Raw genomic sequence first — 15279 nt, 5'->3', positions numbered from 1 at the left:
GATTAACTGATTAGCATCATAGATTTAAGGCTAGAAGGAATAATCTAGTCCAACCCCTTCATTTTACAGATGAAAACAATGAGGCTTTGGGATTCCAAAGTCATACTAGGAGTAAGCACCAGGGGCAGGTTAGCTCAGTTCTCCTATCATGACTATGAAATTGCCTTTTTTTCAGCCTTTCACAGGAGGATGAACTTGGGTAGAAATTTCCTTCCAATCATCTCCTAATTGAATCATTTTGGGATACTTCACACCACTCATTTGCCAGGGTTTGGTAAAGTTGATCCTTCCTCATTCTCTCCTCAGACTCACAGTAAGAAATAACACTTCTCTGTCAGCCCCAAAGCTATCTTCTCTGTGGAATTTCCTTTTTTCCAGCTCACCTTTCCCTGGAAAGATGCATGAATAACAAAAGTATGGATCTGGAGCTGGAAGGGACCTTGAAGGCCAACATCTAAGAGACTGTAAGGTCCTGGAGAATGGGGATGGAGCCATTCTTTCTAATCACCAGGCCTAGTGAAGTATCTTGCACATCTAGGTACATAATAAATGCTTGTTTAACATGACTAACATGGAAATATGTTTTTATATGACTACACATGTATAACTTATATCAAATTGCCTTCTCAATGAGGGGGTAGGGAGGAAGGGAGAGAATTTGGAACTCAAAATTCTAAAAAACAAATGTTAATGTTTTTACATGTAATTGAAGAAAAATAAAATAATAAATAATTTAAAAAATAAATGCTTGTTGATAGATATAAACCCATCCCAAATTGTGAATCTTGTCTATATAACACCCCCAAAAGTAGAAGACCTCCTGTGATAAACTCAGTACTTAAACTAGCCCATTGCATTTTGGGATGACTCTAATTGTTAGGAAGCTCCTTCATATGTTGAACCAAAATCTGCTTTCCTATAACTTCTACCCATTCAGCAGAGGTCTGGATGTGGGGGAATCAAGAATAACTCTATTTAAAAAAAGGAAAGAAAGAAAGAATAACCTTAATTACTTTTTCACATGATGACAGTGATTCTTTGAAAGTAACTAGCATATCCTTAACTCTTCTCCAGGCTAAACATTATAACCAGGTCCTTCAATCAATACTCTGGACTCACCAGAAGGTGCTGGCCCTCTTTTCTGTCTGCTCTCCTGAGACAGATTGACTAGTACAGATCTTTTTGACAAGCACAGCCCTGATGTGTCCATTGATTCCTCAATTTATACCATGCAAGATGGAGGTCATATGGCCTTACCAATTTTTCCTAAGTCTGTGTTTACTTACTTTCCAGCTACCTTTCTTCTCTCACTCCAAAACATTGCTCTCTTATGACCCTGCACCTTGTTTTCCAGTATAGACTAAAGTAACAACACATTTGAGAAAGAGTAGACATCTTTACATTGTCCTCAGCTAGGGATCTAGTTACTTCCTTGTCTCAGGTTCACAAGTCACTGGCCTTGCTTAGGCCCCACCCAATTGGGCTAGAGCAGAAAACTACACGTCTTTACTGTCATTACAAATAAGAATTCATAAGCATATCAAAATAGGAACATATTCACACCTCCTTTCCTCCACCAATGGGCAGGGCCATTTCATCACAGAAGTCTGACATATTCCATGACATTACATAGACTGCAGAGCTCCCTAAATGGAAACACTAGTAATAAAAGCTGAAGAATTATCTCAATGACAGAAAATTTTCTGCTAACCACCGAAGATTAAGCCTTTCATTTATTATGCTACAAAATCCCAGGCCAAGACTGCCATTTCACAAGGGTCCCCATGCCCAGCTCAAATGACTTTTCGGATTGTTCTACCTTTTCACCAGCAGTCTGGCCTCAGTTCAGGCCTGCTCCTGCCCAACCCCACCCTTCCAGCTTTCCTTTCTGAGAATGTAATCTTCTTGAGACAATAATCTCCTTGGTTACTTTCATTTGTATCCCCAGGGCTTAGCACAATTCTTGGCACACAGAAGTGCTTAAGAAATGCTTTATCCATCAAAGAGATGGGAGGGGGCAGTTCTTGATAGAGAGCTGAATGAAATCACAGAGCAGGTGGTTTTAAAAGGTCTATTATACTGTAATTATAAAATGACTTGTGAAAATTACATTATTCAGTCAATCTATCAGTAAGCATTTGTAAGTATTTGCTAGTGCCTGGCACTAAGCTAAGAGCTATGGACACAAAGAAAAGCAAAAGCAGTCCCAGTCCCCAAAAAGCTCACATTCTAATGGGGAAGATAATGTGTAAACAAACAGGTGCATACAAGATTATATGGAAGGAAACTTTAGGGGAATGCTCTAGCATCTGAGATATACCACTGTCTTCTTGATGTTTGTCTGTGATGAAGTGGCCCTTCTCCTTCACCAAGGAAAAATTGTCTACAACTACCCAGAATCCCATAACCTCCCATTTCTGGAGTCTTTTCCCTCCCTCCTTTTTTTCTCCTTCCTTCCTACTCCTACTCTTCCTTCCTCCTTTCTTCTTCCTCCTCCCTCCTTTCCTTCTTCTTCTCTCCTTTTTTCCTCCTCCTCCTACTTCCCTCTCCGGCTTCTTCCTCCTACTCCTCTTCTTCCTCCTCCAGTGCTGCTGATGCTTCTACTGTCTCCTCCTCCTCAGTTTTAAGACTGGGTTTCCTTACCTAGTCCTTGAAGATCAAGGGCTGCTCAGATGCCCAATCTCAATGCGGACTCACACCAAAAGTTTTGACCAGGTTTGTTTCTGATCTGGGCCTTTGGCACGGGATTCACTTCTCCTTAGGCAGCCTAGTGGCCCCCAACTCTCAGAGGCTTATCAAACTGATGCCAGACTTAGAGCCCTACCACAAGCTCAGAATTCCCCAGGTAAGTCATTCAACCAGTCCTCAGCACCCACCCCCCTTTACCTCTCCCCCTACTCCAACTATTATCCATAGGGCCTTAGTCACTTTACATCTCTGAGTTTCCTTATTTGTTAAATAGAGATAATGGTAGCACCAATTATATCAGAGGATTGTTGTGAGAAAAGTTCTTAGCAAAAAGATTTAGAAATGTAAGTTTTCCTTTCCACCAGACTGCTATTGGGAAAAGGTGCTAAAGATTATCTTGGCCAACACTTCCATTTTACAGATGTCAAAGCTAGGATCCACATAAATGAAATGTCACAAAAGAGGTAAACAGGGAAGCTTGGATTTATGCTTAGGTCTTCCAGCTCCAAACCCACTGCTTATACAAGTATACTATCACGCCTCCCATCCCTATCTGCACTCTGCTATAACATAGTAATGCCTGAGGGTTCAAAGCATGTAGGACTGTTCCTACACTAGATGGTCTCAGACTGCTGTTATACACGGAATGGGCTCTATACATAGAAACAGTTCCATGAGTTCCTGTAGCGTGAGTATATGGAGTAACAAGCAAAATGGAATCAAATGGAAAGAGAGGATAACAACACGACAGGAGAATGCCAAGGTGGTCTTTGCTCCTTGCCCAATTCTTGATGGAACTGCAAAGAATAGCTTTGATCCTCTGATATGATTAAAAAGGGCCAGTTTATCATAATGTAATAAAAGTTCCCATTATTATATAACCAGAAAGTCCAACATTTTAGCAGAAAATGGAAGTGCCATTTTCTGTGATTTTTACATTTCCCAGAAGTCTCTGACTCCTTGGAAGTCAATAAGAACTTTAAACTTCTAAGCAATAACATTAAAACACCATAATTTTAAATAATGAATATGAAGGGAACCAAGAAAGGTGGTGTGGGATTAGTGAAAAGTATACTGGATTCAGGAGCACAAGATGTAGGTTTGAAATGTGCCTTTGGTTCTTCTGAATCCTAACACTCACTTTCTCCTAGGAAAAGTGGATGGTTTTCCTGAGTCCTGTGGCATGCATTGGTTCTGTTAGGAGACATGACTCCTGATTGGCTTAGAGAACAATGAGCCGTGACACTACGAAAGGAGAAAGGATTTGCTACAGTTTATTGGACACACCTTCATGAGAGGACCTCAAGACCTGTTTGGGGAGGCAAGACATGAACTTTTGAATGGCTAATGGGAGCCCCCAGAGCCGCAAACATGTGGGGAAGCTGGCCTCCATTAGGTCCCTTGACTTCCATGTTTGCAATCCTAGAGAGTGGACATCTCTTGGTAAGAATATTCCCACTCTCCTGGTTTGAGTTGAGATCTCTCACTCCCAGCTGAAGGAATCATTTACCCTTAAGTATTCTTGTAGTATATTCTAATCCGTTTAACTTCTGTGATGTCTGTTTCCTACTTTCTTTGATAAAGAATCTTTTCATGATGATCTTTTCAATTATCAGCATTTGGTGGGAAGGAGTCAAATAGGCAGGTGTAAGCTAAAGACTATCCTTCCCCTCTGAGAGTGATCAGGAAAGGAACTTTCATTCTAATTAGACTCCTTTGAATTATATCCCTAGATTAGAGATATTTGAGGTGTAGCAGATTGATATTCTTGCCCAATAACTCCCTTGTTAGAGGAGAGATCATCCAGCCTCAGCCATCTTGGACCCTCCTGCCTTGCTCCGCCCCCCCCACTAGGAAATTAGCAGTGCATGGCCCTCCCCCTATCTTCTGTAAAGGTGGGTGAGACTTCAGATGGTATCTATCCATACTACCTGTGAGCCTGTATGTTTAAATAGCCTCATCTACATATATGTATATCTTATAATAATACTGTAGTACAGTTCTTTTTAGGTGTAGATGTAAAATGCAGAATGTTTGAGTTATATGGGCATATCCACACCAATCCCTAGCCCTCTCCACTACTGGATTATTTTATCAAGGCAAGCTAGCTGCAGTAATGTGCCTCAGATACCTGGACCCTAGACGAGTCATTTAAATTCTGTCTGCCTCAGTTTCCTCATCTGTAAAACAGGGGTAATTAATAGTACCTACCTCCCAGGGTTATTGAGGGTATAATGAGCTCTTTGTAATGCCCTTTGCAAATTTTTTCCAAATTCAAAGACAGGCTAGTAGGCATACTCTGGAAAATCCTCTGAAATGACCAAAAATTGGAGAAACTCTTTCTTTAATTGACTAGGTCCCTTCCCCAGAGTAAAACCAAGGAAATCTCTTCTCCCATAGGCTAGCTTCCCTCTCCCAATCCCAAACCATGAACTCATACAATCTTAGACAAAAATCACTGTTTAATGGAATTTATTAGCAATAATAATTAACTTAGAAATGAAGATAAACATTTAAACAAAATATAGAAAACCACAATGAAACTCAGAGCTTACTATTTTTCTTCCTGCTCCACCCTATTTACAGCTAGTCTAAGGGAGACAGGTCTCTAAGGAAAGACTTAAGATTTAAACATTGGGTGAAGTTTTCCCAGCATTGACTCAAGTTTAAAAAATAAAAGGTGGGGGAAGGAAGAAAGGATCTGTTGACTGGACTTCATTCTCAGCCACAACTGCCAGTTTGGAGTGATCTTAGCTCCAGTTCACTCCTGGCATAAACCTCTCTTCCTTCCTCTTGCTGTCTGGTCAGCCTGCTGTATACACTCTCTACCCTCCCTGTTTGCTGCTCCCAAACGTGGGAAGAAGTCCCTTTTTCAAAGTCATCAGAACCGCGAAAGAAACAACTTTCCCAAATGCCTGTTGAATAATCCATTCCGAGAATTCTCCATCAGCCTAGGGAGGTCGCAAGAATTCTCTGGTGATCCTGGGTCTCGGCAACCCAGAGGCTACACTAATGTGTTATCCTGATTTCACCTGACACTCAGTTTCCTCATTCTTTAAAACCTATAAGCATTTATTAAGTGCCTACAATGTTCAAGACGTTAACTACATGGTAGAGCTACAAAGCCAAAATGAAAAGAAGCTTATATTAGAGGATGCAACATTTACATAGGAAGCAAGCACAAGATAATTTGAGGTGGGAGGGAAAAACTGACAAAGAAGGAGATCAGGACAGGTTTCCTGTGGGGAATAGCACCTGATGAATCTTTAGGGCTAAAAGATTCTAAGAGTCAGAGGTAAAGATGAAGTGCATTTCAAGTATGTGGGGCAGCCTATACAAAGGCACTGAAATGGGAAGTAAAATGCAGAGCTCAGGGAACAGTAAATGGACCACTTTGGAAGGAACATAGAGATTGTGCAGGGACAGTAATTTTAAATGATCTGGAAATGTACATAGAGCCAAACATGAATGGCTTTAAATGTCAAGTGTAGGAGTTTTGTGATTTATCCTAGAGGCAATAGGGAGCCACTAAAGATTTTTGAGCAGAGGAGTGACATGGTCATATTGGAGCTATAAGATTATTTTGGAAGTTGTATGGAGGATGAATTAAAGAGAAGGAAAGGCTGGAAGCAAGGAGACCGGTTAGGAAGCTATTATACAAATCTAGGAAATTAGGGCCTGGACTAGGATGGTGGCCATATGAAGGGGACAGATATGAAATATTTTTTAATTGACATGATTTGGAAACTGACTGGATTGGGGGGGGCAGTGATTTACAATGAAGTGTTTGGATGACCCCAATCAGTAACTAACTAGAAGGGTGATTTCAACAGAAATAGGAAAATTTGGAAGAGGAACAGGTTTAGGAGGGAAGATAATGAGTTCTGTTTTAAATCTGTATTGAATTTGAGAAGCCTATAGAAAATACATCCTGGTGGAAGTGTCCCATTGGCCATCTGATGCCAAACCGGAGCTCAGGAGGGAACTTAGGGCAGAGTATATAGTTTTAGAAATCATTAGAAATAATCATTGAACCACTGTAAGCTAATTTAATCACTGAGAGAGAGTATACGTACAGAGAAGAGGATCTAGGACAGAGCCTTGGAAGATACCTCTCATTAGGGACCATGATATGAATAAAGATCCAATCAGGAAAATTAAGAACAAAAATCAGCCAAGAAGTAGGATAACCAGGAGAGAGCAGTGTCACAAAAACTGAAGGAGGAGAGAGTTATATGGAAGAAGGGGATGATCAACAGTATCAAAAGCTGAAGAAAGTTTAAGAAGATGAGAATTGAGAAACTGGCAATTGGTATCTGCGAAGTCAGTTTTAATCCAGGGGTAGTAATCAGAAATTATATTGCAAAGGACTGAGAAATGAGTGGGGGGTAACGGAGTGGAGGCAATGGGTATAGATGGCTTCTTCTCTAGGCCACTAGCTGTAAAAAGAAGAGACAGCAGGGAAAGGTGGAGGATTTTTAAGGATGAAGAGGTCTGACCATATTGATTAGCAGCAAGGAATAAGCCAGTAGAAAGGAGAGGTTGATCAAAATCCTTTGGGGATTTTATCAAGGGCCCAAGTAAAGGGGTTGGTTTTGGCAAAGTGAAGATACTTCATAGAAACTGGAGAAAAGGGGCGGGGAGTGGGAGATCACATATAGAGGAGTTTCTTTTTTTTTTTTACATAAATTTATTTTTTGTTTTTAGTTTACAACACTCAGTTCCACAAGTTTTTGGGTTCCAAATTTTCTCTCCCTCCCATTCCTCCCCCCAACCTCCCAAGATGGCATGTAAGCTAATGTAGGTTCTACATATACCTTCACATTGAAGTTATTTACATAATAGCCCAGTTGTAATGAAGAATTATAACCAATGGAAAGAATCATGAGAAAGGAGAAATGAAACCAAAAAAGAAGGAGAAAAAGAGAGAGCAAAAAGTTTGTCTCAATCTGCATTCAATCTGGATGAGTGTAGCTTTTTCCATCATGAGTCTTTTAGAGCTGTCTTTGAACCCTGCATTGATAAGAGTAGTCAAGTCTATCAAAGTCTGTCCTTACAGATATTGTGTGTCTGTAATCGTGTATAATGATCTCCTGGTTCTGCTCCCCTCACTCAGCATCAGTTCTTATAAGTCATTCCAGGTTATGATGAAGTCCGTCTCCTCCTGAAGAGGAGTTTCTGAGCAAAGCTAGGAGACAATAAAGGAGCTCACTATAGACATCTTCTGTTTTCTCAGTAAAGTAGGAGGTGAGACTTTCTACTGGGAGGGAGGAGACAATCAGTGTTTGAAGATGGAAGAAGGTTTGGGACAGCATGTGGGAAGTTCAGTGGAGAGCCAAGGGGAATAAAAAGGATTGGGAAAATAATAACTGACATTTATATAGTTCTTTAAGGTTTGCAAAACACTTTACATGTATTATCTCCTCTTATCCTCACAACAGCCCTGGGAGGTAGTTTCTAGTATTAAACTAATTTTCTAGATGAAGAAACTGAGACAGAAGAAGGCCCCATTCGAAGTCTTACAGAATAGGAAAGGAAGTGGTAAAACAGACAAATAAATCTTTATTCTTACGTAGAAACTGAGTACCCAGATTGGGGTTTACTCTGGTCCTCTTCCCCCTTCAAGCACTTCAGTGTTTTTCAGCAAGCATTCATTATCACTTATTTTGGGGAAGGCATTGTGTGCTAGATACTGGGGAGGGAGATACAAAGAAGATTGAGACAGAACCCCATAAATTCCTGGGAAGAATTTTAAAATCTAACCAATATGGGAAGAGAGAGAGACAGAGAGAGAGAGTGTGTGGTTGTGTGTGTAGACAGAGTTGAAAGGGGTCTTAGGTAGGAGTTCTTAATCAAAGGTCTATGAACTTAAAAAGCAAACAAACCAGAATTTTGATGACTGCATTTCAAATATAGTTAGTTTCCTCTGTGATACTTTATTTTTTATTTATTTAAAAAATTCTGAGAATGGGGTCCACATGCTTTACCAGAGAGCCAAAAAAGATCCATGTCGGAAAAAAAAAGTTAACCTCTGCCTTAGAAATAATCTAATCCAACACAATTTTACAAATAAAGGCATCTAAGTCCAAAGAGGTGAAATGAACAGCCCATACGTGTCACATGGCAAAGCTTGGACTAAACCCCAGCTAGGTGTCTGGACTCTCAACCTAGATTTTATTTCACCGTACGACTCTTCCTCTCCGGGCAGGCACACAAAGGGGTATTATAAATATTAAAAATGTGGCAAAACGATACAAACCAAGTGAGATTCAGGAGATTTGGGCGAAGAGATCACTGCTATCGAGCGCTACTTAGTAATTCATTCTTCTGCTCTTTTAGCGCACTGCCTCTCAAAGACGGAAACCAGAATTCTGCTTTTACTATTTGTTTCAGTTTATTAAGAAAGAGGGAAGAGAGACAGACAGAGGCAGCGAGAGAGGGTTAGAAAGACAGAGACCAGATTTTATTTCCTGGGTCACCGGCTCCTCAAACGGCCCCCGGTGGGGAGAAGTTTCCCAAACCACCTGAGGCTCAGGACCATGAACAGTCCCAGTCCCTACGCCAGGGCTTCACAGTTCAGGGAAAATGAAACAGCAGCTGGGGTAAAAACCGGGGCCGGCGCGGGGATTTTAAGTAGCAGAAAGCGGGGAGAGGGGTGGTCCTGGGCTCAGGCTCCAGGAACCGCCCGTAGCTTCAGCCCGCGAACGCACGTGGGTGGAGCTCCGGGCAGAGCTGCGACCCGGACCAAGCTTGGGCGGGCTCTGAGCTCAGTTTGAAATTCATCTGCCAGGCTGATGACGAGCGCAGGGAGCGACGGGAGGCGGCGCGGCGCAGCCGGTCCCTGGGCTTAGCGCACCCGCGTGCGCAAGGAATCTCTAGGAAGTCCTGGACCGTCACTACGGCGACGAGGCCCCTAGCGCATCCCCAGAGCTGCCGAGCTCGCTTCCGGTCTAGCCTTGTAAACTCCGGGCCCGCCCTTTCCCCTCCCCCTCCCTCCCACCTTCTGAATCTTCCCTACCCGGCCGGCGCCACCAGCCGCGGTGCCTGTACCTTTAAATGGCGTGGCCTCGGCGCGGCCCCTGCAGCTGTGGGGTAGAAGACCCCGCGCACCTCTATTGAGGGATGAACCAAGATGGCGGCTGCTTTGGCTCCGTGAGGGAGGAGGAAGAAGCGGCGGCGGCGGCCGAGAGGGGATCTGGCGTTGGGAAGGGCGCCCCAGGTACGACCGGGGGGGCCCTCGCCGACTCTGGAGAAGCGGCGGGCGCAGGGGCACAGGCCGGGAGCGGACACGCTCGAGAGCCGGAGAGCGCAGGGGAGCAGCGGAGCCGCCGGGGGCGGCCGCGGCGACGGGGCCCGGGTATGAGGAAGGAGAACATGGCGGCAGCCTGAGGCGGCGGCGGCTGGAAGCGGCTTGGCGAAGGAAGGGCATGGCGGAGGCGGGAGCAGGGCAGTGACCCGCGCCCGGCGCCCCGTGGAGGCCATCCCTCCTCCTTTCCCCGCGGTGGGCAGCTGGGCCTGGACAATAGATCCGCGCAGGAGCACCAGGGCGACGCTCGAAGGGGGGGCGGCCGATCCGGACCCCGGCCCCCCCGGTGTCCCCCCCCACCCCAGCCCGGCCTCCCGGGCCGTGACATGAGGGAGGAGGCCGCCGTGCGTGGGAGTGAAGGCCCCCTGCAGGGAAGCCGCGGTGCGCGGCGCTGAGCGGAGAGGGCCCCGTCGGGCCGGGCCTCCCGCCTCCCTTCCCCCTCCCGGGGCCCGCGGGGCGTCTCCCCCACCCTCACCCCTCACCCCCTCCCCGGGCAGTGGCTGCGGGGGGGGGCGGCAGGATGACTGACACCCGGAGACGGGTGAAGGTCTACACGCTCAACGAGGACCGGCAGTGGGACGACCGGGGCACCGGGCATGTGACCTCGGGCTACGTGGAGAGGCTGAAGGGCATGTCCCTGCTTGTCAGGGCGGAGAGCGACGGTGAGTGCGAGCGGGGCGGGCGGCGGCGCGGGGCTGGGCGGCGGCGCTGGGGAGACCCCCCTCCGGCCTCCTCCAAACGGAGGCAAGTTCAAATAAACCGGGCGGGGGGGTGGGGCGGGAGGAGCGCTTGCCACCATTCCGCCCTCCCGGGGGACGCTTGGAGCTCCTTGGGGAAACGGCACCCAGGAGGGAAGGAAGTTAGGAGACGAGCGCCAAACACTTCACAGATGGCCCCTTTGATCCCCGAGACGCCCTAGGGAGAATCGGCGGGGGGGGAGGCTCTCTGATAGAACAGCACTAAGTTAAGAGCGAGTACACAGACCCGAATGCAGTTTCCATCAAACCCCTCCCCCCAGGGGCCTGAACGGGGCGGGGGGCGGGGGGAGGGGTTCAAGGCTCGTTTATTTTTCCCTCCTTAGGACCGGTCTTTTATTTTGCTTAACGCTTGTTTCTGCTTTCTAACGTGCAAGAGGAGGCCGGCAGCCTTGCTCCTGTGGCCCACAGGTGTGCGCACCACGTGTGGAGGGGGCCGAAGTGTAGGGAGCTGGGTGCTAGGAGTCTTGTTCTTCTTTCTCACAAATCAGTCAGTAGACCTTGATCACTTGCCCCTACGGTGTGCTGGAAATACAGACCGAGGGAAAAGATGGTCACCTGTTATGTTCCCGGGCTCTATGTGAAGCACTGGAAATAGGCAGCAAAAGACAGTCACCTCCTGTGTTCCCAGGCACTGTGTTAAGCATCAGGGAATACAGGGGGGGCAAAAGACAGTCTCTGCCCTCATGGAGCTTACTGTCTAATGGGGGTCTTCTTTTGAGTGACCTTGAGAAAGTCATTGAGTAATCCCTTTGTGCTTTCTAGTTTTCCCATCAGCAAAACAGGTATGTAATTTTTACAAGGCATTAAGAGATTTATTAGTTATTTCTTACTCTTTGAAGAACTACCAGAAATGGATTTTGGAGTAGTTTACTTGGAAATACTATACACTTGAGCTCCAGTTTCACATCAAGAATTGATAGGCTAACTTCGAATTTAATAAAAAAATAATACTTTGATCTCAGAGACATATATGCTGTTTACTCTTCAAAGTATTTTGCTAGTAATATTGTTATTTGTCCAAGGAACTTTTTCCTATAAGATCAGACTTAATTTTTTTTTTGTACTGGCCCTTTTTTCTTGTTTAAGTGTATGGAGAGAAAGCATGGCTCGATGGCTGGCCTTGAAGTCTGGTGCACCTTGGTTCAAGACCCACCTCTAACACATACTTGCTTAATGACCCTGGGTAAAGTGCCCTGTTGGGCACATCTCTTAATTTTTTAAATTGCAAAATGTTTCCAGTTTATTTTGGTGTGGGAGACTCCTGACCCAGAATTCCTAATCATAGGTTGGCACAAAAGGATATGATGGTACCTACTGGTAAAACTTCTATTCCCCTTTTGCTCTTTGAAAGTTTTCGGAGTACTTCAATTAATTTAGGCTTCGTTGCTACTTTAGTCAATTTGAATAGTTCCACAACCAAACTATAGGTTGTTTGAATATAAGATCTTGCTTAGGTTTTTTTTTTTTCAAATCATCTTTTGGTGACTACTTTCCTCTCTGCTGTCATCAGTTTCAGTGAGCTAAAGATTAAACTTCAAAATACATCATCACACCACTTTATAGTGAAATATTTTTAAAATTATAAAGTTCATTTTCCACTCATGATAGAATTTAAATGGAGTCAGGTTCCTCACATACTTTTTGAAAAATAAAAAGCACCAAAGAGAAAAATGCAAGGAAAAACCACACATGTGAAAATAAGCATATTTGAAGAAATTGAGAAAATTAACATGACAGAATTGTTAAGACTAATAAAAGAGGTTGAAGAAAGTAAAAGTCACATAGGTATTCAACTTAGAATTTCAAAAGTCCTCCACCCTGCTCCCGCCCCCCCCAAAAAAAAAAGATTGGGAAGAAACTGAAGAAAAAAGATAACGGAGCACATGGTAGAAAATCTCAAAAAACCAATACACTATGGAAAAACTGGTTTATGCACAATACTCAGCAATTGGATATACTGGCTTCAAAAAAAATTGAAAAATTCTTAGAATCAAATTGAACTTAAAGGATACGTCACAAGCTGACAGTTTGGGAATTACTGAAATCACAGAAAACCTTGAAAAAAGAACACGAACACTTTCAAGAAATCTTCATAGAAAATTTCTCAGAAAAAGCAAAATCATACAGCAAAATAAAATAGAATCCATTGTACAATGAGGAAGGCCCCAAGATTTTTAAACTCCAAGAAGACAATGATAGGGAAAAAAATATTTCAAGCTACAAGGAGAAATATAGAAAACATCAGAATCATAGTGGAAATCATGGAGGATAAGGGATGGTCAGAGAGACTGGAATATAATTATGTACAAAATTTGCCCAGCAAAACTTAGTATGCTGTTTAAGGCATGAATTATCAATATTTGAGAAGTATTCAGGCTTTGAAAAGTTTACAGTGAAACCTGTGGCTTTAAGGAAATCTTAAAACAGTCAAACCTCAGCCAAAAAAGGACAAATATTTAAAACACTTCACGCTTCTCAAATAAAGACCAGTTAGTTGCTAATGTTATGTTTGAACCCTCCGTATTGTTTTGGATAATCATTGTTTCAATAATGTGCCTCTGACAGAGATACCACCTGAGTTAACCTTGTTATTTAGTGAAGAAGTTGGTTTAAAGTGTTTTTCTTAAGTTTAATGTCAAATAATAAGAAACTGTATGTTCCCTTTCTATAGAATGGTTGAAGAAAAGACAAATGTAACAATTTTGTAATGCTAAATAAGAATGGATTAAGCTCTCCAATAAAATGAAGAAGTCACAATGAATTAAAAAGCAGAATTGAACAATGTGTTTGTTCACCGGAAACAGTTAATCCAGAAAATCCAGAATCTATAAGGAACTGACAAATATTTCTGTAAGACTAATTACACATTCCTCAGTGGAGCACTGGTTTAGGGATGTGACAAGACAATTTTTGAAGATGAAAATACAAACTGGTTAACTACACGAAAAAAGTCTTAAATTCTAATGACCAGAGAGATGCAGATGGCCTTGGAACACTACTTTGCATCCACTATAATAGCAAAGAATATTTGATTTGTTGGGTGGACTGTGGGGAAATGGGCACTTGTGTTGTTGAGCCTGCAGTCTGGCACGGACATTTTACAGATTTGATATGCAAGTGTACAGTAAGAGTCACCGTTGTTTATTTTGAGCCAGTGATCTCATTGATAGGGCTTTATTCTAAAAACATTATAGAAAAGGAAACAGTTTTCACGACTGCTTTGTTTTGGGTATCCAAAAATTAGGAAGTATCTTGTATGTCCAACAAATGGAGAATAGTTGGATACTTTTTGACATGTTAATGTAATGTAATTTCATGGTGTTAGAACTAAATATGAAGCATACTGGGACAAGTAGAGGTACTTTGTATAAAGCGATCATTAGTACCAGAACCTATACCTTGACTACAGTTAGGTATATAATAATAAAATAAAGCTCATGGTTATAGAATTTCAAAAGGACTTGGAAGTAGGAACAATGAATGGAAACATTGTTTGATTTATTTGGATCTGTTTAATAGTAAGAGTTTTACGGAGGATATCCTGATTTTGTATGCTTATTTCATTATTTGTTTTTGTTGACAGTTCATAAGTTTATGATAATTTTTTTTAAATCTTGAAAGTTAAGTTATTAAATTGTCCCATTACATAAGAACATAATTTTAAATGTTACTTTAGAATTTTGTACGTTTTTATGGATAGCCCCTCAACCAGTGGAGATTGCAGCCCATTTGTGCCTGCTCAGTCTGAGTGACCCTTGTCCGTGGTTTCCTTTAAATTCTCCATAGGACATCCACCCTACATACTGGAGGCCTTCCCCTAGATCTCGTGACATTGCATAGATACCAGTGGGAAAAAAGGACTATTACCCTTTTTTTTCTTTCTGCCGTATAACTTTCTGGCGACATCCTTCATACATGTTCTCTTGCTCTTCAAAGGTTTTTACCACTGCCGTGAAAGACGCGTAGCACAGTCGTAGCATCAAGGATTTAGAACTGAAAGAGCCCTCAGAAGTTATCTAGTCTAAACCCCTTGTTTTATGGAAGGATTCCCTAGAGATGATGATGCATATGTTCAGCGAAGTGAATGTGCTGATTGTAGTAAAGCACAAAGGTTGCAAAGACTTGTAATTGTGCTTCATAATCACTCAAAAGAATTCAACCTTCTTGTCCACCTGGGAAAAACTGAGTGCGTAAAGAGTGCAAGTTGTCCTATGGTATACATTTGAATAGACAACCTATGGAGCATAACATAGATCTTGGATAACCACTGTAAATAAATGATGATCTAAGTCCAGAGTTGTACAGAAGGAGCAGAGTAGATTAAATTGCCATTGGAAAACTGCACAGTGCTTTTGTTAACTGCTGCTCCCCTTCCACCATCACCTGCACATGCACCGCTGCCCCACCTTCTCCCTGAAACAAAGGCCATCTTTTGTACCTTATAGTTTGGAAATAATTTCCTTCTGTCTGCCTTGTTACATTGTGTCCTAAATTTTTATTTTTCTTTGCATAACTCACATGGAAACC

General features: G+C 43.0%; 1 protein-coding gene across 2 annotated transcripts in view; it reads left to right on the top strand.

Moving 5' to 3' along the window:
* Window positions 1–10438: 10438 nt before the first annotated feature.
* The window catches only part of PPP4R3A (protein phosphatase 4 regulatory subunit 3A), a 68588-nt gene continuing 63747 nt past the window's right edge, over window positions 10439–15279 (top strand). Inside the window, exon 1 of one of the 2 annotated variants that reach the window (XM_036734866.1) lies at window positions 10439–10656. In XM_036734866.1, coding sequence (XP_036590761.1) covers window positions 10515–10656 — 142 coding nt within the window. In that variant the 5' untranslated portion in view covers window positions 10439–10514. The remainder of the gene's footprint in view (window positions 10657–15279) is intronic. The other variant, XM_036734867.1, reaches the window with a different exon arrangement.

The sequence above is a fragment of the Trichosurus vulpecula genome, chromosome 8 (genome assembly GCF_011100635.1).
Source record: "Trichosurus vulpecula isolate mTriVul1 chromosome 8, mTriVul1.pri, whole genome shotgun sequence".
Lineage (NCBI taxonomy): Eukaryota > Metazoa > Chordata > Mammalia > Diprotodontia > Phalangeridae > Trichosurus > Trichosurus vulpecula.
This window is presented reverse-complemented; position numbering and strand designations above follow the sequence as displayed.